Source organism: Puma concolor, chromosome E4 (genome assembly GCF_028749965.1).
Source record: "Puma concolor isolate L17-30 chromosome E4, mPumCon1.1.hap2, whole genome shotgun sequence".
NCBI classification, from domain to species: domain Eukaryota; kingdom Metazoa; phylum Chordata; class Mammalia; order Carnivora; family Felidae; genus Puma; species Puma concolor.
In genome coordinates, this window is record NC_141683.1 from 45041938 (window position 1) to 45068746 (window position 26809).

At 42.2% G+C, this 26809-nt stretch overlaps 1 protein-coding gene across 1 annotated transcript in view; it reads left to right on the forward strand.

The window, feature by feature from the left end:
- The window catches only part of LAMC1 (laminin subunit gamma 1), a 129137-nt gene that overhangs the window by 70144 nt on the left and 32184 nt on the right, over positions 1–26809 (forward strand). The window contains exons 2-10 of the mRNA XM_025920948.2: positions 12419–12723; positions 17285–17415; positions 19499–19665; positions 22922–23110; positions 23878–23995; positions 25389–25487; positions 25577–25713; positions 26327–26449; positions 26541–26730. Coding sequence (XP_025776733.1) covers positions 12419–12723; positions 17285–17415; positions 19499–19665; positions 22922–23110; positions 23878–23995; positions 25389–25487; positions 25577–25713; positions 26327–26449; positions 26541–26730 — 1459 coding nt within the window. The remainder of the gene's footprint in view (positions 1–12418; positions 12724–17284; positions 17416–19498; positions 19666–22921; positions 23111–23877; positions 23996–25388; positions 25488–25576; positions 25714–26326; positions 26450–26540; positions 26731–26809) is intronic.

The window sequence follows — 26809 nt, forward strand, 5'->3', positions numbered from 1 at the left end:
CACTCCCTACAGATGAGATGTGAATGTTGTGAGAGTACTTAAAATCCGGAATATCTGCGTGCCGCGGTGGCTCATTCGGTTAAGCATCCGACTTCGGCTCAGGTCATGATCTCATGGTTCAGTTCATGAGTTTGAGCCCCGCACTGGGCTCTGTGCTGACAGCTCAGAGCCTGGAGCCTGCTTCGGATTCTGTGTCTCCCCCTTTCTCTTCCCCACCCCTGCTTGTGTTGTCTCTTTTTCTCTCAAAAATAAATACACATTAATAAAAATAAATAAAATCCAGAATATCGAGTCTGGATTTTTAGTGTTCTTAAAATTCCTCAATCTCCAATCTCCCCCTTTTCTCTCTGTCCCTTTTTTTCTTCCCCTCCCCCTGCTCCTCTCCCTCTCTCTTTTTTTTTTTTTTTTCAACGTTTATTTATTTTTGGGACAGAGAGAGACAGAGCATGAACGGGGGAGGGGCAGAGAGAGATCCTCTCCCTCTCTCTAATACTAATATGAACTCCTTGTACTTTGCTCTTAGGCCCCCCTTGACATATATAGATATAAATATAAATATAAATATAAATATAAATATAAATATAAATATAAATATAAATATAAATATAAATATAAATATAAATATACACACACGTATATATAATCTATTTTTAATACCTGAAATTTCTTCTCTGAAAAGTACATATTTCTACACTGGTATTTAACCAACAGAATGTAATACCCTCCCTGAAAATGCCAACATTACCTGGCACAGACTAGGGTTAAACAAGTTCTAGGCTTTTAGACAATGAAGAAAAAGTGTTTTCTTATCTTTTTGAGTGTACTGAAGCAGAAGTTAATTCTTTGCTTCCAGATTTGTTTCTTGCCAGTGAGAATTGCTGTTGGTTTTGTATCATTTTATTAAATACTACTAATTGTTGGGAAGAGGAAGGAAGAAGTAGAGAAGCCAGAGGGGATAGGGAATTTGGTTTACAGGGAATCTTGACCTGTATCTGCATGGAAAGAACAACACTGTAAAACCCCTGGCAGTAGGCGAGTTTTCTCAAAATAGAAATGTATATTTCCACGTGCCTGGGAAATAGGGCCTTGAGGATACAAGTTGAGTGATAGGAAACTGGCATGGAGGAAAATGTTGGGGAGTTTGGGTTCAACTGGTCCGTCGTCACCCAGCCTCCTCAGATGTGAAGTGAGCAAGCCCTGTGAGTTTAATGTCTGAATGTGTCTTAAGAAAGATGGCTGTCATTCTGGTTCACTGCTCATGCCTGCACAGTTAACAGTTGCAGTAAATTTCACCTTGAAATACTGACGTGTGAAAATCAGAGTCACCGTTCATGAGTGCCTAAGTTCATTCTACAGGGCAGCACTAAGGTCAGAACTCTTTCCCTACCTAAATATTTGAAGCATGAGAACCAAGATGAAGAAGAGTTTACAGTAGGGCAATATTTCTCAAATATAACCGTACATAAAAACTCACCCAGGTTGCTTTTAAAAATACAGATATGGGGAGCTCACCTAGAACCTTTAAAAATGGAATTTCAGGAGATGAGGCTCAACAACTTGCATTTTTTTCAGAAGTTTTCCAGGTGATTCTGATAGGCAGTTGGTCCTTATCATGGGCTAGATTATGGGTCTAGGAAAGACTAGATCTGGGCTGGCTCTACTGGGGAGCATCCTTCCGGAGCTTCTGTGGTTTTGGGGTACCAGGTAACTTTTTAATCTAGATACTTACAGTAACCCTTGTCCATTCCATTATTTCTTCTTTCTGGAAGGAGATCTATGAGAAGTCTCAAAGAACTTTATTATGGACCAAAGTGGGTCTCTTTTACACACTTTCATTTATCTACACCGGGAAAGAGCCTCACTGCTCAGTGTAAATTCAGCTGCTGCAATGAATCGTTTTTATTGACATAACACATACTGTCTCCCCACCTTCAAAAGCAATTTCCTCTTGAACCCTTCCTTCTCTCCTCCACCTACCACCTTATTTCTTTATAGCAATATTACTCAGAAAATTGTTTTTATTAGCTGTCTCCAATCCCTGCAGCCCCTCCCCACCGGAGACACACACACATACACACACTCACACATGCGTGTGCACGCACACACACATTCTCTGGCTTTCATCCTGTCATTCTACCACACCAGTTGTTGTCAAGGGCAGCAGTAAATCTCGAGGTTGTCGAATCCAGTGACCAATGGCTCAGTCTTCATCTTTCTCATTCTTTTAGGAGTATTTGACTCTGTTGGCCATTCTCTTCTTCTTAAAATGTGTTTTAAGACTTGGCCTCTGACAAGGATGCAGGGAAAGAGGAACCCTTTTGCACTGCTGGTGGGAATGCAAACTGGTGTAGCCACTCTAGAAAACAGTATGGAGGTTCTTCAGAAAATTAAAAATAGAATTACCCTACAACCGAGCAATTACACTACTAGGTATTTATCCAAAGGATGCAAAAGTGCTGATTCAAAAGGACACATGTGGAACTTAAGGGGAGAAAAAACATGAAATAGAGGAAGGAAAGCAAAAATAAGATAAAAAAGAGACAGAGACAAACCATAAGAGCCTCTTAAATATAGAGAACAAACTGAGGGTTGCTGGTGGAGTGTTCAGGGGGATGGGCTAAATGGGTGATGGGTATTAAGGAGGGCACTTGTTGGGATGAGCACTGGGTGTTATATGTAAGTGAGGAATCACTAAATGCTATTCCTGAAATTATTATTACACTATATGTGAATAAACTTGGATTGAAATATTTTAAAAAGCTGAAAAAAAACCTTGGTCACTGAAATTCTATTGATTTTTTTTTTTTTTCTGCTTCAGTGGCTGTTCCTTTTTGAGTCTCCTTTGTTGGGTCCTTTTTTTCTTCCCCCACTTCTAAATGTTGGTATGTCCCAAGACCCTGTTCTGTACCTCTTGTTTATCTATATCCATTCTCTAGGTGTTTTTTTTATCTAACCCCATGGCTTTCAACATTATCTGTATGGTGGTGACTTCCAGATTTTTCTCTCTTGCTTGGAGCTCTTCTGAACCTCAGACTTGTATACATTAATTGTCAACTTGACACCTCCACTTAGAAGTTTTATAAGTATCTCAAAATATCCAGAGCTTAACTCCTAACTTTCTTGCTCTCCATCCCCACACCTGTTCCTGTCATATTCTTCACTAAGTAAATGGCACCTTCATCTTTCTAGTTGCTTCCACCACAGCTTACACCCCACATGCAATCAGTATAACTGGCTCCCTCTAGCCTCAAAATGTGGCCAGAATCTGATCACCGCTCACTGATCCCAGCCTGGACCAACCTACCATTATCTTGTGCCTTGTGCAAAAAGCCCCTCATTAGCCTGCTTGTCTCTCTGTGGTCCCCTTTATAGTTTTTTGTCAGTAAAGCAACCAGAATGATCCTTCTAAAATACCGGTCAGGTCATGTAACTCCCTTGGACAAGATCCTCCAGAGGGTTTTCGTATCATTCAAAGTAGAAGCCCAAGTCTTACAGTGGCCTACAAGGCATACATGATTGGCAATCCCTCCTTCCCGTCAGTTTCTCTGACCTCATCCCCCACACTTTCCTTCTTTTCCACTCTTACTTCAGCCACACTGGCCTCCTCACCATTCCCCAGAACTTGCCAGGATTCTCCTGCCTCAGGGGTATTCGCATTTGGTTTTCCTAGAATGCTCTCTCCCAGAGGTCTGTTTCACTTCTTCGTTCTCCTCAAATGTCACCTTATCCAGGTCAGTGAGGCCATCTCTGGTGACAGTGTATTAAATGGCACTTCTCCTCCATGATTTCCACCTTGTTCTTCACTGTGTCATTTATCATGTAATGCATTACGTTTTGTTTTGATTTGTGATTGTTATCTATCCCTTACCTACTTCACTCCCTACTGTGCTGTCAGCCCTACAAGTTTGGGACCTTGTCTGTCTTATTTTCTGCTCTAGTCCTATACTTAGAACAGTGCCACAATATGTGCCTAGTAAATATTTGTTGAATGAATGGAAGAATTTGGACTTGGAATTATCAAGAGCAGTTTGGCTCTGATCCTTGACCTAATGGGTGGCTGTGGCAAGAAATTAAGCAATTGTGAAAACTGAGAAAGATATTTTGGAATTTAACATATTTTGCAGTATTTGTAGTTGTTTCTTCTTTTGAGGTTGGATACAAATAGTATGTAGGGAAAGACAGGGCCAGGTTTATTATGAACTAAACTAGAGGGGCGCCTGGGTGGCGCAGTCGGTTAAGCGTCCGACTTCAGCCAGGTCACGATCTCGCGGTCCGTGAGTTCGAGCCCCGCGTCGGGCTCTGGGCTGATGGCTCAGAGCCTGGAGCCTGTTTCCGATTCTGTGTCTCCCTCTCTCTCTGCCCGTCCCCCGTTCATGCTCTGTCTCTCTCTCTCCCAAAAAATAAATAAACGTTGAAAAAAAAATTTAAACTAGAAAGTAAAAGGCATTGTAGCAAAATGAAGGATTGAGTATTCTAAATAGCTTGATGGACTTTCACTTAAACTCACCTAGCAAATAGTTGTTAAATAAAAGTACACGGTTGGTCAACTTTCTGTGACTTTGGGGAGTGGAGGGCTTATCAGAGTCGATCTTAGTCTGTTATTGCATCATCGTAATTGTATATGAGAATCTTTTCCCCCTTAGATTTTCTCACTATTCTTTTACCATTCTTTATTCTTCTGTTGATAAAAGACAAAAATTAGTCAATTCTTAATAGTGCATGGATGTCAAAGAACAAGAAATAGCCTCCCATAAAACTATGGTGTCTTTTTTCTTTTTCATATCTTAATAATTAGACTTTTTTAACGTATTGGTTTCATGCTGCTTATATTTCATTGCCTCTTTATTTCTGTTTCCTTAGTGTTATAATTAACTTCTTTATTTTCTTTATGTAACTCCATTAAATTCCACATGTCAGTCATTTCCTAATAGTTAGAACTCTATTGTTCAGCTGAGTGGATTTTTTGCCTCAGCTTGGCTGAGTGGGAGTAAATGCTGGCTTCATTCCTTTAGCTTGGCTCAAGGATTTCAGGCATGCTTGTGACCCACTAGCCTGAATTAGAGTCGGTACTGAGTCTTATAAACATGAGGTTTGGGTTAATAAAGCATATGCCCAGTTCTTGGAGTGCAGTTTTACTTGGCAGTTTTGTTTCTTTTGGTGAAGGTTTCAACTAAAATGATAAGGATATATAAGTGAGGATAAATTTGTTGTACGTCTAGGTGATAGAAAATATCTGTGACCTCCAATAATAATTTGCACCTATTTGAAAGTACCATCCAAGACTATTTGATATTCTAGTGTTAAGAGTCCTCTCTGTTCACACATTGGCTGTCTGATGATCTCATATTTAATTAGTGTGTTAAGCCAAATCACTAATTTGCTAAAACGTATATGGCATTTTTTGGGTATTGCAGTTGGGTAATACAAGCAGCAAGATTTTACTTTTTGAGGATTGCTGTACTAGGTTGGTGCCTTGGTCTTATTCAGCAATTGCACCAAGTTACCAGTAGTTTGTGGGGGGAGTGGTAGGGAGAGAGTGGAACTGTCTTCTTTGGCTTAAACTTTAAATTGGTACTTTATGGAAACATCTAGTTTCCCTAAGAGATTATGGGTTTGTCTTCCCCAGATCATGCCAATCAACTTCAAAACTTCTGTTTTCCCCTTATCTCCATTGTTATAGCCACAGCATTACTTTTAGAAATAGCCTTTGGTACAGAATTTTAGCTTTTAAAAGAATTCTAGAATGATTATTTTCTCTGCTCCTTTATCTGCCTGCTTTGTATATTTGGGATTGAAACTCTCCATGGCCCAGCGCCACTAATCTGAGCATGCCTCTGTCGGGACAGTGGCACATGTGTGATAGGAAGTGCTCATTGCGTGTATTCAGGAAGTTTGCACTGTTGAAGCCTTTTGTTTATTCATTTGATAGGGATGCTTTCCTCAAATTGTAAATTCCATTGCATTCGCTTCAATAAATTCAATTTAAAATGACTGTCTGTCAAAGCTATGAAGGTTACTTTTCCTCGACTGTAAGTTGTGTTGATTTAGATATGCCTCGCACAGAATTGTCCCCTTGCACTGTTGGCATTTAGCTGATTTACAAGAGAGGGGGATGAAAAAGGAGCACCAAAATTTAAGAGAAAGAAGTGGGCTAATAAGTTTTTAAAAACCACCTATTTTGAGGATGAGTTTCAGGCCATAGAAACTAGCCTTTCAACGGGTGGTTCGGCCTGAGTTTTCTAGTGGTTGGCATGAACTCCGTGCACCATCTCACCTCCACACATTCTGTGTGTGATTGTTCCCCTTTATGCTTTCTGATCACCCATCTGTGTCCACTTGAGGATCCCACATTCAGCATTCACTTGGCCCTGGGTCATCTTGACGGGCCAGGCCGTATTTGCACAATCTGTCTGCCGAGGTGGAACAATAACAGCTGGTCCGCAGCTGTACACGTTGTCCTGGGAACTCTTATTTCAGCCAGCAGTTATACTAACAGAAATGAAAACGTTTTCAAATAGTTGCCTTCTGTGACCTCCTGTTTGTGTTAACTGTTTGGAGAATCCCATTTAGTAGCCTGAGCGTCTGCCATCTCTAATTGCCTTTATGCACCACAACCTTACTGAAGTTGTATACTCCAAACGTCCAGTTTGACTTCAAGGAGAACAGTCACTTTCTGACTCTAAGGAGTTAGCACGTAAGAACAGTAGTGAATCAGTGACTCCTGATTTGATACTTTAGAATGAACCGGTTCTCTTCGTTGAATTCAGGCCGTGGAAGGGCATTTTCAAGTTCTGGAAAATTCTGTATAGCCATTGTCGTTCATTACCTCACTGTAAAGGGGGCTGTTTCACAAGATCCTCATGGAATTCTTCTGAGCTGCACATAACAGAGAGGCATTTATGTTCCCCAGCAGTCAGTACTTGAATCCAATTCTAAGACAGGAAGGGTTTCTCCCCTACTCAGAAAGATTAGAAATACTTAACCACGTAGGAGGCTTAAGCAGAATTCCTTGGCTTGGCCCTGCGTGAACAAAGGCTGAATTCTCATTGTTCAGACACTCCCCCCCCCCCCCCCCCCCCCCCCCCCCGTCTCCCCTTCTCTCGTTCCCTCAGCCAGCGTGAACTGTAGGAATCAGAGCAGGAAGTAATAGTTAATTTTGTGTGCCTCATTCTAAACATCTGTACTTGAGTCTTTTTGTTTATGGAAGGAATGTGTAAGGGGGAGGGGGGAACGCAGTAGAACATTCAGAAGCTAAATATTTTCTTGAGGGTGTGTATATCTATGGTTAGTCTTCATGTGCATGAACGTGAGGTGAGTTGAGGGGAGGAGGGGGGATGTTCTAGTTGTATAGTTGCTGGAATACTTTCCAGACGTCTACTTACTGATTTTCTTAATTGTTTGGCTTGGCCTCTTTACCTTAAAGTCATACTGCCTACTTTTGTATGCTCCCACAGTGTAAAAATAGTAGAGAAGCTATCATTGGACTAGAAATCAGGAGACCTGGTCCTGTGTCCTATTTATCTACCATTTAACTAGATCTTTTCATTTTGTCCACTGTGAAACGAGTAGGATGGATAGATAAAGAGTAGGGAGGTATGATGAGGAAGAAAGAGAGGAGGAGAGCGACTGTCCATGACAGGTCTTGACTGCAGCTGTTTAATGGAATAAAAGCCAGCTCCTTAGTTTCCCAGTTTTTGATTATCCATGACTACAGGTAATTGTGGATAGATAACTCAGGCCTTGACTCTTCTCCATTTTCTGTATTTGCTTCCCTATTTATTCAGATTAGATTCCAAATCCTTGATGTAATTTCAGTCCCCTTTTCTTATCCATAAAAGGGGTATGAAGTGGCTGTAGAAAATTGCACCCACACAGAGATATCTGTGCAAAGTCTGTACCCTGTTCTTGGCAGCCCTGTTTCTGCCCAGCAAGGATTCTTTTCCTCTAGTCCACTTTCTCTGTGGTCTCTACAGTGGCTCTTATGAAGTCTCTACCCTCTCTTCAGATATTCCCACTGGCTTTGCTCTCAACCCCTTAGCAAGTACCTGTGATTTTCACTGCACAGAAAAAATAAAGTCATCAGAACTCTTTCAACTTGCATTCCTTAAAACCTACTCAGTCATTTGCATTTGCTCCCACATAGAGAGTAAGGGTTCGGGTTTTCTCCTGTATGGAGCCAGTTCTCTCATTAGCACAGAATCCCATTCTTATTTCCCAGCCTTGTTTCCACATTCAGTCTTTCCCTGTCAGCTGACTCGACCACAATAGCATATAATACAACCTCATATCTCCTATCTAAAAAAACAAAAAGGAAAGAAAAATCTTCCTTGACCCTACATTCCATCCCCTTCTCCTCATTCTCTGCCCCCCACCTTGCCAAATGTTATAGCAGGTGACTACACTCGTTGTATCTTCCATCCTACCTTTTATCTGCCATTCATCTTCAATCCCACCCACCCTGCCCACAGGACTGCTCTAAGTACAGCAGTGACCTGTTTGTAGCTTGAAGCCAATGGACATCTCAGTCATTGTCTTACATGACTCTCTTAGCATATTTTAATACCAGTGATTATTCTTCCTCAAACCTTCTTGGCTTCCATGATATTGATGCTCTTACTTGTCTCCCTCTCTGGCCTCACAGCCTCCTCTGTAGTCCTACCATCTGCTTTCTGCGCTTTAAATGTTGATGCTCCTGAGAGTGGTCTCAAAAGTCAACTCTCTTCTCACTCAGCACACTTGCTTCATTGGTCTCAACCATACCCAACCTTCACCATCCATCTACATGCTAATCTATATATCTGACTCAGACATCTCTCTTGGGCTTTCAGACCACTCACATCCAACTTCATACTAGACATTTCCTCTCGTTTAGATGACCCACAGACACCTCAAAACTAGTGCATCCAGAATTGAACTCATGTCCCCATCCTGCCCTCTACCGCTGCCTCCAGTCCTGCTTAACCTCCCCTGTCCTCTATTTCAGTGGGTGGCTCTGTAATCCTTCTACCTTATTTCTGGAAAAGAAGCTTTGACAGTGAAACAACATGTCAACAGAGTAAAAGAAGAGGAGGCTTTCAGAGGTGCTCCTGCTCCCTCTTACTCTCCATTGGTCACCAAGTTACTACTGCGGTCTGCTTCCTCCATCTCACCCAGATCCACTCATTTCTTTCCATTCCGGCTGCCCCTATTTTTAGTTCAGCCACCGTCATCTCTCCAGGATCATTGCCACATCTTCTTAACTATTCTCCCTACTTTTAATCCTGTCCCTTCCAACCTAATCTCTACCCAGTGGCCAGAGTGATCTTTATAAAAGTCAAATCTGATCATGTATTTCCTGGTGCAAATCCTTCAGCAGCTCACCATTGCCCTTAGGTTGAAGTTGCTCTTTAACATGGCCTCAGGCCTGGCCTGCTGTCCTTCCTGGTGAGTCCATCTCTAGCCACTCTCTCCAGTTCTCGCTGTGTTACACAACTCTGATTCTCAGTGATCACTCCTCTGTGTTCTCTGGGCTTTCATACATGCTGTTTCATTTGCCTCGACCACTGATCCCTGTTTGCTTGGGTAATTCCTCTACATTCCTCAGGTCCTGGATGTTGATGTTACTTCCTCTAGAAAATGTTTTTTGACCCTGCAAGTCCAGGTTAGGTGACTTTCCTCCATGCTCCCAGAACTTTGTGCACTTGTCCTGTCAAAGCACTCATCACAGGGGAATTGCAGTGGTCTGCCTCCACCACCGGACTGACTCTAATTCGGAGGGCAGTGTACGTGGCCGTCTTGTCATGTGGCATGTGTGAGCCTCCTTTACCGGTTGCCGCAGAGCCCTTTTTCTCTTCCAGCTGTGGCCGTGGGTCGGAAGGAAAAAGGCAGCTCCGAAAACAAGGCTCAGTGAGTGCGGCCGGCACCAGTGAACTAGTTTGCTTCAAAGTTTAATGCTAGTAGCAATGTTGCTTACTCACCTTCTGCCGCCCAGTGCTATGTCTGTGGCAGCAGTGAGAGGGACCACAGAAGCCCATTTCTTTCAGAGTGTGGCTCTGTGATGCAGATTTTAGTCTGGAACACAACATACCCAGCTCCATTTTATCTTCTCTCCTTTGATGCAGTCTCCTGCAGGTTGGGTTGTTAAAGAACAATGAGATGTCAGAAATGGAGACAGAGAGAGTAGAAACAGCAAGGGTAATCTGTAATCCACAGGTTAGTGAGTAAGCCTTTGAGCATCCCAGACCACCTGTCCTGAAGAGAACTCAATTGTTTTACCATTCCAGAATGTCTTAGATCATCTCTGGCATGCCATAGATACTATATTAAAAATCCACGCCCTCATTCAAAGGGAACACACCTTAACAGTTTTGATACAGCAGAGATAGAGGTTAAATTTTCATTCTTTTAACAAGACAGTTGCAAACTGCATTTTCATAACCTGTGTCCAGCAAAATGTAGTACTGCATCTTAGGGAGAAGATGCAGATTTGTGTCCTACTCTTTAGCAACTATACTAGGTAGTCCCTGGCCCAGTCAGACCTTTACATGTGAACATATTCAGGATCCTAATTCAGGATTTTTTTTTTCTAAACTCCATTATAATAATGCCTTATATTTGTATAGAGTTTTACAGTTAACCAAGTATATGTAAGATCTTAGTTTGTCCTTTCAATAACACTTTGAGGTAAATGGCTCAGGAGTCATCACCTTCATTTTTGCAGAGGAGAAAATGGTGGAACAGAAATCACACAGCTAGTCATTGAAGGAGCCAGGACCTGAGCTCAGGTCTCATAATGCCCAGTCCTGCGTTCTCTCCATCATGCCACACACCTTTGTGTTCAAAATTGTATGTGCGTTTCGTGTATATGGGGAACAGTTAATTAAACTTCTCTTTTAAGATCTAGACCGCCTAAGAAATAGTTAGATATGGCTCATCATATTAGTTTATTGTAGATAATACTGGACTAAAGAATACAGCCTGGACACATGACTTACATGGGCTTTCTGCTCTCCCCCCGTCCCCTCCTCTCCAGCCCAGTTGAACTCACCCACTTAGTCCCGCATCTAGTAGTAGGACAACAGCAGGCCTCCCTGGCACAGAGGCAGACGCACTGCCTTGCATTGAGGAGTCCAGGACAGGACCTTAGGCAGGCAGCTGGAGAGTGAGCTGAGGAGATTCCAGGCCACACGTGACCATCACCCGTCCCCTGAGGATGAGCAGGTACATGGAAGTAAGAGGATGGCAGAAGTCTCTCCTCAATACTTCTGAGAGTGTGCAGGAGTTCCTCCTCTGTGAGCTTTGTAGGAGAGGACCGAGCTGGTTCTTCCTGTGGAGTTAATCCACTTGGGGAGGAAAGACTGTAAGGTCTTTGAGTGCAAGGACCTTTTATGTCTAACACATTCTGTGCCCCAAAGTGTATAGTGTAGGACTGAACATGTAGTTGTGCCCAATAAATACTTGTTGGCCAGTCTGTAATCTTCATTATAGCATGGAAGTTGCAGAGGATAAACATTGTCAGAGAAAGACCCAATTTGTGAATGAAAGGTGATTAAAAACAGTTGCACATTGTCTTTTTGAACCACCTGAAGGCACACTGGCTGGCAACCAAGGTGTCCCAGCCATCAGACCACACCCTGGCTGCCACAGGGAGCTGTCTGACCGGTGGCTCTTCCTCCAGAGAGACAGCAGCCCAGTTCCTCCCTTTTGCCGACTTTCCCTGCTCAGATCTTGCATATTCTCCTTTGAACATATTCAAACAAGTTCTTTAAACTCCCATTCTCCTTTTCTCTCTCTCCCTTTTTTTCTCTTTGTTCAGCTGCTAGAGGAATTTTTTTTTCTTCCTTTTCTACTCCCTGCCCCATCTCTTAATCACTGTCCTTTTCTCTTTCTCAAATCCCTGTCTTAACTTGGTGGATAAGTGGAAGAATAGTGCTGAAGATAGTCCTCCTGCATCAAGAAGTAACATTATAGTTAATAGAGTGAGTTTTTAAATACCTTGAAAGTTTCCAGAATACTGATCTAGAAAGTCAGCAAAAATTTTCTATTCTGTTTTTTTTAATTAAATTGTTTATGCTGAAGCACCAGCATTAAGAATAAATGTACTTTTTAATTCAATTTTGCTTTTGTTTGATAGAAGTACAGTGCTACCATTTTTCATGGCAAACAAAATTTCAACAATGCATGTCCTAAACAAGCTTTTATGAGCCAACTTATGAACCCAACTATAACTTGTCATTTCTCAGGGAAAACGCCCACTATTTCCAGGTTTCCAATTGCCTAATGGACACAGCCAATGTGTCGTGTGTTCTGGAACCATCTTGGTCCAGGGTGCACAGGGCAGTTTGTGTTCTCTCTTCGTCAAGTTCCAAAGCAAACTGGGAAGAGAGGGAATTTCTTTGCTTCCTATGTATGACTTTTGAACGTCTTGTTTGTCTCACAGGAAAAGCTTTTGACATCACCTACGTGCGCCTCAAGTTCCACACCAGCCGCCCGGAGAGCTTCGCCATTTACAAGCGCACACGGGAAGATGGGCCCTGGATTCCTTACCAGTATTACAGCGGCTCCTGCGAGAACACCTACTCGAAGGCAAACCGCGGCTTCATCAGGACAGGAGGAGATGAGCAGCAGGCCTTGTGCACAGATGAATTCAGTGATATTTCCCCTCTGACTGGAGGCAATGTGGCCTTTTCAACCCTAGAAGGAAGGCCGAGTGCCTACAACTTCGACAATAGTCCAGTGCTGCAGGTAATGCATCCAGAAGTTAGCTTTACCTCCAGTTAGTTGTTCCATGTACCTTCGGGATGCAGGAAGATGGATTGTATGGGGGCCTTTGGTCCCACTAAAGAGGGAGGGGGTGGGTGTGGAATCTACCCCAGCAGGACGGACAGGTGGATTTTATCCTGCTCTCCTGTAGATGCTCAGTATGGGAAGAAGAATCGTTTTGTTCCTGCTTCCCAAATGATGTTCTTCTATCCCTGTGCACGCACCAGTGATTTCTGGGCTACAGCTTCTAGAAATCTTGAAAGCCGAACAATTTTAACTTGGCTCTTTACTCACAGTGCAAACATTTTGCTTCTGACCTTTTGAAGAGAGTATTTGAATCTACCCATTATTTTTGCATCCTTTCTTATCTCTTCTATGATTTGACAATAGGAAAAGTATTTTTTAGTGTTTGCAAGGGGGAACAATTGGAGCAATATCTGAGAACGCCGTCCTTCTTCGTAACCGTGCAGGGAAATTTGGACTGGGTCTGTCTGGCTCTGTTGTCAGTCATAAAAACTTCTAAAGGCACTGGTGTTTGTGACAAGATATAAATTTAGGTACACATGGTATAGTGCCTGAACATCAAGATAGAAACTTTTCCCCATTTAAGCACAGAAAGAATTAAAGCTGTCCTTTTTCTCGGAAATTCTGTGCACATATTCCTTATATGCCATAATTTGGAATCTTTCTGTAACACAGAATTGGAGATGCTTCTGTCATGTGGCTGAAGTTAACATCTAAATGGGGACAGCCTGTATTAATTGACTGAGACAAAGACTGGATGTGGGTTTGCAAATGCTGTGTACATTTTATGAAAAGCTGTTGGGATTTCTAAGTAGGGAGTCCGCTCATTCTTCTGGGCTTCATGCTTTTGTGTCTTCTCACGCTTTCTCTTTGAAATTTATTATATTCAGAGACTTTCTAAATTGGTTGTATGGTTTTGCATGGTGTCAAAAGATGAGAATCTATTTTTTTCTCTGTGGGTCCAATTCTTCCCTTCCATTATATTTCTGTAGTTTGCTGGGAGATTGTACATCTTGATCATGGTAAAGTCTGAGGTTATGGTGAGCAGTGAGTATGTCTGCAAAGGCCTTTGAGTAATGTGTTTCTTGCAATGGTGATAAGATGTATTCAAAATAAGTAGGAAGAATTAACTGCTTTTGATAGATGAAAACACAGAAGACTGAATGTCTAGGGCAGATGTGATCTACAATTTTCTTAAGCTGATCAACTAGCAAACATTTGCTAGCTTAGTTTCTTACTATCCAGATTATTCTATTTTACTGTCCTGCAGAGACAATGGTATAGTCAGCGGGAAAAAGCAGTGACATAATGTGACTGTGATTTTATGGCACCTTTGCTAACTGTATGCCTTGTCAGCCTATCTTGAAGCGGTTCCCCCAGCTGTAGGGATTCTGTTTGCTTCTCTCTCTCTCTCTCTCTCTCTCTCTCTCTCTTTTTTTTTTTTAAAGTACTACTCCCAGTGTGGGGCTCGAACTCATGACCCTGAGATCAAGAGTTACATGCTCTACCAACTGAGCCAGTCAGGCACCCCTGATGTTTGCTACTCTTTATGCCATAGGAACTCATGAGACTGAATGTGGTGAAAATGCTATGGGCATCTGTAATCGTTTTGGTCAGTTGCTGTCATTATGCAAAAACATTATGTGTCTCTGAATGTAAGAGGTCTGGATTTCATACCCAGTTGCCAAGGAGGGTTAGCTGATTTGACTTTAGCTGATAATGACCCTTTTTCCTTATTGCTTCCTGTGCCTCTCTCCAGAAGCTGTGATCTACCAGATGGGAGAGGAGACCCTTCCTGGTTTCATTGTATATGAATATTATTAAGCATATACTGATTTATAATAATAGTCAACTTTTATTACAACACTTGCTGTAATGTGCCAAGCAGTGTCCTGAGCCTTTGAGATATATTAGCTATATGTACTCATTTAACCCTCACAATAACTCTACATGTAGACACTTTTAAAATTCTATTTAATTTTTATTATTTTTTGAAAGAGAGTATGCGCGAGCAGGGGAGGGGCAGAGGGAGAAGGGGGAGACACACACACACACACACACACACACACACAGAGAGAGAGAGAGAGAGAGAGAGAGAGAGAGAGACAATATCTCAAAGCAGGCTCCATGCTTAGCACAGAGCCCGACATGGGGCTTGAACTCCTGAAACTGCAAGTCATGACCTGAGCCAGAATCAAGAGTTCGGCACTCAACCAAGTGAGCCATGCAGGTGCCCCTCCCTTCTTGGGGCGGGGGGCAGGTAGACAGTTTTATTATCTTCATTTTACAGATGAGGCATGGGCATTATTTATCAGGAGAGGTAAAGTAACTGATCCCAAATTGCAGTTTTAAGTAGCAGAAATGGGATCCAAAACCTAGAAAGGCTAGCTCCAGAGCCTGTTCTTTTTAAGATGCCCATTGTGAAAAAAATTACTTAAACCTAACTCTTGAGAAGCTTTTATTCAAGGGAAGCTGTTATAAAGATGAAGCTCGAAGGAGACATAATAAGCATTAAACACAGAGATATGTTTAGCTATTTACATTACAGACGACTAAAAGATTCCTAGCATTGTGGCCATGAGTGGGAGTTGTTATTGGAGCTCCACGTTTGCATGCGGTGGAATCATCATCTCTTCTCCTTTCTAATTATACTTGGAGGCTTCACGGGGATTAGCTTTTATGAGGCCTCAATGTTGCTCTGTATGCCAGGTGTTTGGCATGGTTTAAGCTGTGCTCCTTAATCAGGGGTGTGCCTCCCAGTCTCATGGGGAGCCTCCTGGAAACACAGACGCCTGCTGCTCTGCACTTGCTTTTTGCGTCTCCACTGTTGATGCCCACGTGTGGTCCCACGATAGGACTTTCCGTGGAAGTGGCATCTTTGGGCGGTCATGTATAATATGCTACTCCAAAACTTAACAATTCTAAATGACCGTGACTTATTATTTCTCCTGATTCCATATTGACCTGAGCTCCCTCAATGGCAGGTCAGCTGGGAACTGAGTTTGTCTCTCCCTGTGGCCTTAAAGCTTCAAGGTGACTAGACTAGGCTTCCTCGCATGATGGCAGAAGTGTTCCAAGAGAGTAAGTCCCAGTGCACAAGTGCTTATCAGACTTCTGTTTGTGTCACATTTGCTCATGTCCCCTAGGCAAAAGCAAGTCACATGCCCCAGCCTAGAATCAGGGTGGAAAGGGACTGTGCAGGGTGTGGGCACTGGCAGAATGATTCATTGGAATCATCATTATAACAGTCTACCATAGAGGTAAACATCTGACTAAAATTAGCTCAATGAAAGGGCATTTATTATAAGGGCTTAGAGCTCATAAAACCTAGGGAAAAACTTTAACTTTCATTCTTGTCCTCTGTTATTATGGTACACCTACCAATTTGATCAGTTGTGGTTTCTTCAGATTTGTTCATTTGCTCAGCCTATGTATTTGAGCACCCACTGTATGCTAAGCACCAGGGAGACTGCAGTAAACAAAGCAGATAAGTCCTTCTCTTGTGGGGCTTAGAATCTTGGTGGTGATTAGAATGGTGGGCTTAGAATGATGGTGGCAGTGGCAGTGGCGGGGTGGGGGGAAGGTGATGGAAAGAGACAATATAAATAAAACAGGGGGCACCTGGGTAGCGTCTGACTCTTGATGTTGGCTCAGGTCATGATCTCACGGTTTGTGAGTTCGAGCCCTGCGGGGGGGGGGGGGTCTCTGTGCTGGCAGTGCAGAGCCTGCTTGGGATTCTTTCTCTTCCTCTCTCTCTGCGCTTCCTCTGCCTGCTCGCGCGCTCTCTCTCTCTCTCTCTCTCTCTCTCTCTCTCTCTCTCTCTCTCAAACAACTTAAAAAAAATTAAGACAGGAGAGTGAAATAGGGAGTTGGGGTGGGCAGCAATGTTTGGTTGGGTGGCCAAGGAAGGCCTCACAGAGAAGTGACATTATGGGAAGGGTCAGGACAAAACTGCATCTGATTGGCCCCAGCCAGCATAATGATTTATTATTTTGTACTTGGATGTCTCTCCCAGATCTATCAGTAGTGGACTAGGGATGGAGGGAGAGGTAGATGATGGTACAAAATGGGCAGGAGGAGACAGTGACCAGCATATCTAACACCACTGTGGTGCCCCATGAGCTCTGTGCTGGCTTCTCTGCTGGATTTGGGGCGCGGATACAGGGTGGAGAGAAGGGGCGTGTGTACGGAGTCCCTCCTGTATGCTAAGCCTTTAAAAGTATATTTCCTCTAAGCCTCTCTACAGCCTTGTGAAGAAACGATTATTATTCCTGCTTTTTGGGACTCTGAGTGATAACAACAACTTAGATGAAAAGAAGGGAAGATTCCAGAAGGAGAAAAATACTAGGAAATTAAGGGAGTCCTCGAATAATATATCCGATTTAATGCTAGAAGAGGACATAAGTCACATGATATATTAACTGTTGGAAAAGTTTAGAAAATTTTGTTGCGTATATGTCCCTTATCTTCAGTTCCTTTACCTCTTTCCATTTTTTTTATTAATTTTTTTCCCTCACAGGAATGGGTAACTGCCACTGACATCAGAGTCACACTCAATCGCCTGAACACCTTTGGAGATGAAGTGTTTAACGACCCCAAAGTTCTCAAGTCCTACTATTATGCAATCTCTGATTTTGCTGTGGGTGGTAGGTAAGTAAATCATTAAATAACTTTGAAAATGACTGGAGCTTTGGTTTAGAAGTGAGTGTAGCAACTTTCTTACAACCATATTAATTAATAATTTTGTTATTTCTATAACCTTGTCAAATCAGCGCCCTTGCTGAATTCTTGCTGGGCACCTCAGCACAAAGCAATGCAACAGGCACTCTGAAGCCTCCATGGAAGCATAGGACATTCACCTGCTGAAAAGGACTTGACCTTCCAGGATTGTACAAATGAATGGGGCAGGCAGTGTATGAACGTGTGAAAAATTAAACATGTGTTTTAGATAAAAAGAGGCCCTATGTCAGAGAATGAGACAGAACTCTCAGGCTAGAGAAGCAGATGGGAACCAAGCTGGGCCTTGAAGAATGGGTAGAATTTGGATAAGGAAGCAGGATAGGTGGGAGGGATTCAGGAGGGTGGGTGTGTCATGAGCAGAACTATAGGGTTGAGGAGGTACCTGGGTAGCTCAGTCGGTTAAGCGTCTGACCGGCTCAGGTCATTATCTCATGTTCGTGAGTTTGAGCCCCACATTGGGCTCTGTGCTAACAGCCCAGAGCCTGGAGCCTGCTTCGGATTCTGTGTCTCCCTCTCTGCCCATCGCCCATTTGCACTCTGTCTCTGTCTCTCTCTCTCAAAAATGAATAAACATTAACAACAACAACAAAAACAAAAAAAAAGAAGTGTAGGGTTGGGAGATTATAGGCTTACTAGGCTTAAGAAAAACCTCCTTGGTGAATATTTGGAGTAAATGGAGTGAAAGCTGATGGAGGCTGTAATCAGTGAGAAATCGTGTACTTTTTTGAAGACTATGATATCTAAACAGTGGTTAAGATTAGTTGCAGGCAAGGTGAAAGAGTGCCATCAAGAGAATTTATATTCTTGTTATGATGCTGTGATGTAGGTGTTAGATGACAAATATCTGGCATTAGGGTGGTGACAGTAGATTGGAAAGGAACAATTTAGGTGGATTTCATTGTGAAGCAAGAATTATCAGGCCTTTAGGCAAAGATGATTTTAAGGTTTAATGATTAGGAGAGTGATGGCACTATTAATGAAATGAGTGAAGAAGATGAGTTAATTTAAGGAGATGATGAGTTGCAGACATCTAAAATTTTAGGTTATGGGGGATATCTAAATTTGTGCATTAGTGAAGGATAGGAGTCAGGAGAAAGATGAGAGCTAGGGATATAAGTTTAGGATATATCTGGCACACTGTAGATGTTCAGGAAAGGTCTGAGTGTATTAGGACATAGTAGTGGAAGCTGTGGAACTGATTCTGTCTGTAAAAGAAGCCAGTGAGGGAAACATCAGGACACCAGAACGCATGTTAATACTCATGGACATTTCCATGAGTCCTTAATTTATGACTGTGCCTGCATCCGAGGGATCCTTCAGGGATTCTTGCCCCAAACAACCTGAGGGAATATCAAGCTACCGAGTTCCATATGGTAGTTGAATGTCTCTTACTACCTTCAGATCAGGAAAATCATTATGACAGATCATAGCTGACATAATTATTGACTTATGCCTGCACAATCCTAGGCACATAAATAAAGCAGCTTCTTGACCCTCTCAGTAACCCTGTGAAATTCACATTCTCATCATCCCTATTTAATAGCTAAGGCACAGAGGTTAAGTTACATTGGTAAGTCACAGGGCAGGGTTTCAAACATGTATCCTGGCTTCAGAGTCCATGCTCTGCTTAACCTCTGCACTTGGCCGCTCCTTGACACATGCAGTTGACTTCCGGAAGTGATCCTCCAGATGGCCTCAGAAATTGTTAGAGACTTTCTTCTTATGTCTGGTCAATGCCCCATCCCTGGTTAAATACAGATGGGGTGGTGGTGTTTTTTTGTTTTTTGGGGTTTTTTGCCTGTTTAATTTTAATTCCTACCTAAAAACTCAATCATTACTTAATTTTGCTTAGTTCCTCAGTTTACAGTTTTGAGTGGTAAAACTAAAAAATGTTCTGAGGTTGCTTTTAGTTCTCTCTGTACATCATTTTTTTGTATCCATTTCTGGGACTTTGTGGCTGTTTCGTATTTCTGAGTGCCTGTTCTCTTCCTAGGTGTAAATGTAACGGACATGCAAGCGAGTGTGTCAAGAACGAATTCAACAAGCTGGTGTGTAATTGTAAACATAACACTTACGGAGTGGACTGTGAAAAGTGTCTGCCTTTCTTCAATGACCGGCCGTGGAGGAGGGCGACCGCCGAGAGTGCCAGCGAATGCCTGCGTGAGTGCCCCTTGGCCTCCAGCTGTTAGATTATCTTGAGGGTTTCCAGAGTGGGGAGCAGGAATGGGTGACTTCCTTCTGTTCCTCCTTGCAAGGAAAACTCTGAAAGGCAGTGCTTCCTCCATCATTTGAGAGCATGGAACGGTAAACTTACACGCACATCAGAGGAAAATCCTAGATGAAGGCAATTGGCTATGGATATAAAGTATGCTCATTTTGTGTTTCCTTCATGAACACACATACCAGGGTGGGGGCAGCATCTCCAAGGTTTGGAACTTTGCATAGATCCAAATACTGGGCAAGTGTAGCCTCCTGTAAAATTTGGTTTCTCTAGTCTTTTCTTTGCTGCACATGTAGAATATTTTCCTGCCAATGGTCATCTACTCAAGCAGTCAGGATCATTGATTAATATGTGTCGGATATGTTGATTTCTAGACTAAGACTGCCGTTCAAAAGATGATTTTCCCAAATTATTTTTCCTTTATTTCACAAAAGAGCCCAATAGGGAGAATCTTCCTTCTCCTCCCGTGCAGATGTGGGTGGCTTTGGGAAGGAGAGTAGATTCTAGTATTTCTAGAAAAATGTAAAATGAAAAAGATTATACACTGTTTATCCCTTTGTAATGGCTTGGTTTATTTTTTTTTTTTTTTTTTTTTTTTTTCAACATTTATTTATTTTTGGGACAGAGAGAGACACAGCATGAACGGGGGAGGGGCAGAGAGAGAGGGAGACACAGAATCGGAAACAGGCTCCAGGCTCTGAGCCATCAGCCCAGAGCCTGACGCGGGGCTCGAACCCACGGACCGCGAGATCGTGACCTGGCTGAAGTCGGACGCTTAACCGACTGCGCCACCCAGGCGCCCCATGGCTTGGTTTATTTTGAACAGATAGAGAAAGATGTCTCAGGAGAAAGGAACCATGAAACTATGTGATTGTGATTTGCCAAGGACTTAAAAATAAGAAACTTTTAAAGCAGATATAATTTTTTATGACCTTATAAATATTTATCATCTACTCTTGATAAAGGAATAAGAAAGAAGACAGTCCACACTCACTGGAATGGTTGGCAGAAACCTTGAGAAACAACCAATATTTTGTCTCATGACTATTTCTATTAGTTGCCTAGAGCAGATTTTCTTTTTATTTATTTTTTAATGTTTATTTCTGAGAGAGAGGGAGAGAGGGAGAGAGAGAGAGGGAAGGAGGGAAGGAAAGAGTAGGGGCAGAGAGAGAGAGGGAGACACAGAATCTGAAGCAGGCTCCAGGCTGAACTGTCAGTACAGAGCCTGATGTAGGGCTCAGACTCATGAACCATGAGATCATGACCTGAGCCGAAGTTGGGTGGTTAACTGACTGAGCCACCCAAGGGCCCCTAGAGCAGATTTTCTTATCTTCCCTTTTCCTCAGCAATTCCCAGATTTGAAGATAAATTGTGCAGCTTCCTCTAGAATTCCTACGTACTTGCTTGACCTTCTCTTCTTTTACTGAACTGTAATATCTAGTGTTAGAAGCTACAGGATTAAGGTCTTAACAAAAGGAATGACATGCCCCTAAGATGTGACATTTAAATAAATGTACACATGTGTTTGACAAGTATTCTGTTCAATGATAGGGTCACATTCGGAGTCTCTCCAGGACCATTATGAGAAGAATAAACAGCAGATTGCCAATTTACCACTAGCAGACAGGTGGTTTGCCTTCTCACCAGCTGATGATAAAGGAGATACAGCACCTGCTTTACCTGGGGGTTAGGACAGTGTAGACAAGGGAACTGTTATGCTCCACATCCCAGACCACCAGACCTTTTAGCTGGGAACGGACTGAGTTTGGCTGGGGATGGGATGTGCAGAATAATCTAGAGAGGCTTGAGAGAAGAGAAATAGCAAACGAAGAAGAGAATGGGAGTTCTGCAAGTTACGTAACACAACTCTGATTTTTGCTACCAGTGATTCAAGTTTCTAAAAAGTATTCAAGTATAGGGGCGCCTGGGTGGCGCAGTCGGTTAAGCGTCCGACTTCAGCCAGGTCACGATCTCGCGGTCCGTGAGTTCGAGCCCCGCGTCAGGCTCTGGGCTGATGGCTCGGAGCCTGGAGCCTGTTTCCGATTCTGTGTCTCCCTCTCTCTCTGCCCCTCCCCCCGTTCATGCTCTGTCTCTCTCTGTCCCAAAAATAAATAAAAAACGTTGGAAAAAAAAAAAGTATTCAAGTATAATTCTATTAAAAAAACTGATTATAAAGAAGGGGAGGTGAAAAAAAAATCTATATACTCAAACATTTTTTTAAAACAACTTTATCTGAAATCAAATAAAACTTTAGTGCTTAAGATACTGCCTGTACTTTGTGTGGAATCTATAATTCTAAGGAAAAAAAACTTAATAGAAATGTAATGAAGAATTTCTGTGACTACATGTACGTGTTCTTAAAATGTAGTTGCGTTGTGTAGGGAATATAGTTGGCATTGTGGCTCCCCAGTGGATGACTGTGTCTAGTGACACTGAACGTCCCTTCAGCCCTGCCTCCATCTGCAGGGGCACCAATCTTACCTCACGTGTCTCTGGTTCCCCCAGTCTGGCTATGCAAGTAGTCTGGCACTTCGAAAGTTAGTGTCTTAATGTATTTGAATCGTCTAAGGGCTGAAAAGTGAGGTAGATGAAAGCCCACATATAAATTGGCACCTTGTTTTTGAAGCTGGTATTGAATGAAGGATAAGGATTTAGAAAAATTAGAATTCAACTTGGCTTTTACTTGCATTTAAACAATTGCCCAGAGATTCTAAGTACTGGAATTTCTTGTATTTTATGGTGGCCCCGGGGGGTTTTGTTTTAAGAAATTTTATTTTATTTTATTTTATTGAGAGAGAGTGAGAGCATGAGCGGTAGAGGGAGAGAGAGAATCTTAAGCAGGCTCCACACTCAGCGTGGAGCCTGACAGGGAGCTTGATCTCACGACCCTAGGATCATGACCTGAGCCAAAATCAAGAGTCAGGAGCTTAACCAGCAGAGCCACTCAGGCACCCCAATGGCATTGTTTTTGATAAGACCATTTCTTGGTAAACTGATAATGTGGCCATCTAAACCCTTTACTGACATACTCCTTTTTGTTTTTAAATGAACAATGCATCAATTAGGCGGTCTTATCCTACCACCCTTTGGGCCACAGGGATATGGGAAATTATGGTTTGGTTTTCTTGGAGTCTTGAAAATGCTGTTTGGCTAAGGAACATGGATCTGACTTAACTCGTATGTTTTGGCCAACAGCCTGTGACTGCAATGGCCGATCACAAGAATGCTACTTTGACCCTGAACTATACCGGTCCACCGGCCATGGTGGCCATTGCACCAACTGCCAGGGCAACACAGATGGTGCCAAATGTGAGAGGTGCCGGGAGAATTTCTTCCGCCTTGGGAACAACGAAGCCTGCTCTCCGTGTCACTGTAGTCCTGTGGGTAAGTGACAGGCAGAGTCAGCTTCGGCCTGATGGATTGAAACACAAAATAAGGGCTCCCCGTCTCCCCAGAAAATCTTTGTTTCCTAAGCATCTGCACAGGTTAGGTATGGAAGTGTGTACATTATTGTACCCCCCACCTCCACTCTGTTTAACCAAGTTAAGCTTTCAAATGATTTTCTGGTGTGTATAAAAGTGTGGGGTTGGCCTGAGTAATGGTTTTGTAAATAATTAGTAACACGATCCCAGAAACCAGTTTGAACTTTGACTGTAAAAGGTTAGCTGTTTCGTGAGTTCTTCCTTGTTAATGACTGTTTAGTTTACAGTCCTTAGAGGGCTGAACTTTCTCAGTATGTTGGTGTATCTTCAGAAACATAGAGTGCTCTTAGTCTGTTCTACTCTTTCAAGAGTTTGACCTTTATTTTGTTGTGCCTGTATATACTTAAGTTCTAGACGTGGGCCTTAAGGATCCTGTGCTTGCCCACAGAGAAGGGACTGGTTTTGAGTACAGTTTATCGCTGGGTGCAGAGTGCCTTGTTTTTCAACATTGATGAGCAGGGTGTGTGTCTGGAAAGTTAAAATGTTATGGCTTAAAAGGATATTATTTTGAGACAATGAGGATTTAAAATTTCATCTTTATTCCCTCCGTAACCATCTAGAGATTACGTATTAGGTTTCAGGCAGTGTTTTTAGTTACCATTTTTTTTTTGATTTGACATATTAATTTTACTTTCATACATGGTTGTTGATAAGCTCTTTAAATTTTAGGTTCTCTCAGCACACAGTGTGATAGCTATGGCAGGTGTAGCTGTAAGCCAGGAGTGATGGGTGATAAGTGTGACCGCTGCCAGCCTGGATACCATTCTCTCACTGAGGCAGGATGCAGGTAAGACTTTTCAAAACCAGGAAAAGGGGGCAGAATCTAAATGTAGTCGATTCAAAACAAGAGATCTTGTGGTGTGTATAAACATTTTTCCTTTTGTCAATAGGATTCAAAACTTCTAGCTCTAATGATGATCCAGGATTGGTTTGTAACAGAGATTAGGCAGAGTTTTTATTTTTTTATTTAAAAAGTTTTTTAATTTATTTTGAGAGACAGAGGGAGAGCACAGGCGAGCAGGAGAGGGGTAGAGAGAGAGGGAGAGAGAATCCCAAGCAGGCTTCACACTGTCAGCACAGAGCCCAGCTTGGGGCTTGAACTCACAAACCATGAGATCATGCCTTGAGCCGAGATCAAGAGTTGGATGCATAACCAACTGAGCTACCCAGGTGCCCGTAAACAGTTTTTTTTTTTTTTTTAAGATATTTAAAATAAATTGAACATTCCTTCCATGTTCTTCTGGATGGCTTACCACCATAAATTATACCTTTTGCACTATGCCCTTTGTTTCCCCCAACTGTTTCTATATGGTGCAATAATTACATGCTCTGTTGAATTCAGAAGTGTTGTTGAAAGGTTAGGTGAACAGAGGAAATATACGGAAATGGAAAGGAAAGCTGCAATTTGGTCTCTATTGGTACATTAGTAAAGATTTGTAAACAGGAGTTTCTTGGAAAGGAAGAATGACGCCATGATTCTGTTCAGATTACACTTTACACTAAACTCTATGTTAGAAGACATGCATCTAAGCCACCTTAAAAGCAATGTAATTTTTTTTGTATCTCTTTTTCCTTGCCTAAGCAATAGAGAATCACAAAATGATATTGCAGAGTGTGCTTGAATACCATTCTATTAGCATATAAGAACAAATGGATGATTTACACTATAAAAACTAAAGATAAAGAGAATTGGATGGTCTGTCTTTGTAGACCCCCGAGCAATTTTTTTTTTTTAATTTGAACCCAAGTTAGTTAACATATAGTGTAATGATGATTTCAGGAATAGAATTTAGTGATTCATCACTTACATATAACACCCAGTGCTCATCCCAACAAGTGCCCTCCTTGATGTCCCTCACTCATTTAGCCTATCCCTCCCACCCACCACCCTGCCAGCAATTCTCAGTTTACTCTCTGTATTGAAGAGTCTCTTACAGTTTGTCTCCCTCTCTGTTTTTATATTATTTTTTAAGCAGAGTTTTTAGTATAGAAATGTGATAGGTATTCTCAATTGAAACCAAATTCATATATAAAACTGATTTTAAGACTTCTTTCACTTTTTTATGTATTCCTTTTTTTAAAAAATAAAATGTATTAACATGTAAAACCAAAAGTTGGCTTTGAGTGTGGAATTTCTTTCTCATTTCTCTCATTGTTTTACTCCTTTTCCCATCCAATAGGCCATGCTCTTGTAATCCTTCTGGCAGCATAGATGAATGTAATGTTGAAACAGGAAGATGTGTTTGCAAAGACAATGTTGAAGGCTTCAATTGTGAGAGGTAGCTCATTCTTTCTCTAGCTGTATTTTTTTTTCTGATACCGTATTTCAAGCACAACAAATTCCTGGTTATATCTTTATGTTTTTCAGGTGCAAACCTGGATTTTTTAATCTGGAATCATCTAATCCCAGAGGTTGCACACCCTGCTTCTGCTTTGGGCATTCTTCTGTCTGTACAAATGCTGTCGGCTACAGTGTTTATTCTATAACCTCTACCTTTCAGATCGGTAATTTGGACCTTCCCTTCTGTCTCCCAGAATTGTGAGACTAGACTTACAGCAGTTTAAAAAAAATTTTTTTTAATGTTTGTTTATTTTTGAGAGAGGGAGAGAGAGCGTGAGCAGGGGAGGGGCAGAGAGCAATGGAGACACAGAATCCGAAGCAGGCTCCAGGCTCCAGGCTCCGAGCTGTCAGCACAGAGCCCAACGCAGGGCTTGAACCCAAGAGCCATGAGATCATGACCTGAGCCAAAGTCAGACGCTTAACCACCTGAGCCACCCAAGCGCCCCAAGACTTAAAGTAGTTTTAAAAAATTAATAATTTTGAGGATTTTTTGATAGTGGTAACATTTTGTTTTTCACTGTACATAATGTTTTGTTTGGCTCTTTGTTTGGCTTTTTAATTGAATGAAAACATATGGCTTTAGAATGTACTGTAGTATAAATTTACATAAAAATCAAAATATAGCTTGAGGGGTATAGCATATACAGGTACTGCTATAGGAGCCGTGTATTCAAACTGTTTATTGCTGACTTTCTATATATTTTGTGGTCTATAGAGGACCTGAGTTCAGGATGTTTACGAGGTGATGGCACTTGTGTTCTCATCCTGTGCTTGCAGATGAGGATGGGTGGCGTGTAGAACAAAGGGATGGCTCTGAAGCATCACTCGAATGGTCCTCAGAGAGGCAGGATGTCGCTGTCATCTCAGATAGCTACTTTCCTAGATACTTCATTGCTCCTGGTAAGTAAGACTGGGAAGCAGTCTGGCGCCACGTGTGTCCCTGTTTACTCTCATTGTTACGTTCTCACACACCACTGTGTCTGCTTTCCAGCGAAGTTCCTGGGCAAGCAGTTGTTGAGTTATGGCCAGAACCTCACCTTCTCCTTTCGAGTGGACAGGCGAGACACTCGCCTGTCTGCAGAAGACCTGGTGCTTGAAGGAGCTGGCCTGAGAGTGTCTGTGCCCTTGATCGCTCAGGGCAATTCCTATCCAAGTGAGACCACTGTGAAATACGTCTTCAGGTAAGACCGTCTTCTTTGGAAAATCTGACTTGACCAGAATTCTAAAAGTAGTTTCTTTACCAGTCTTACTGGGCCTTAA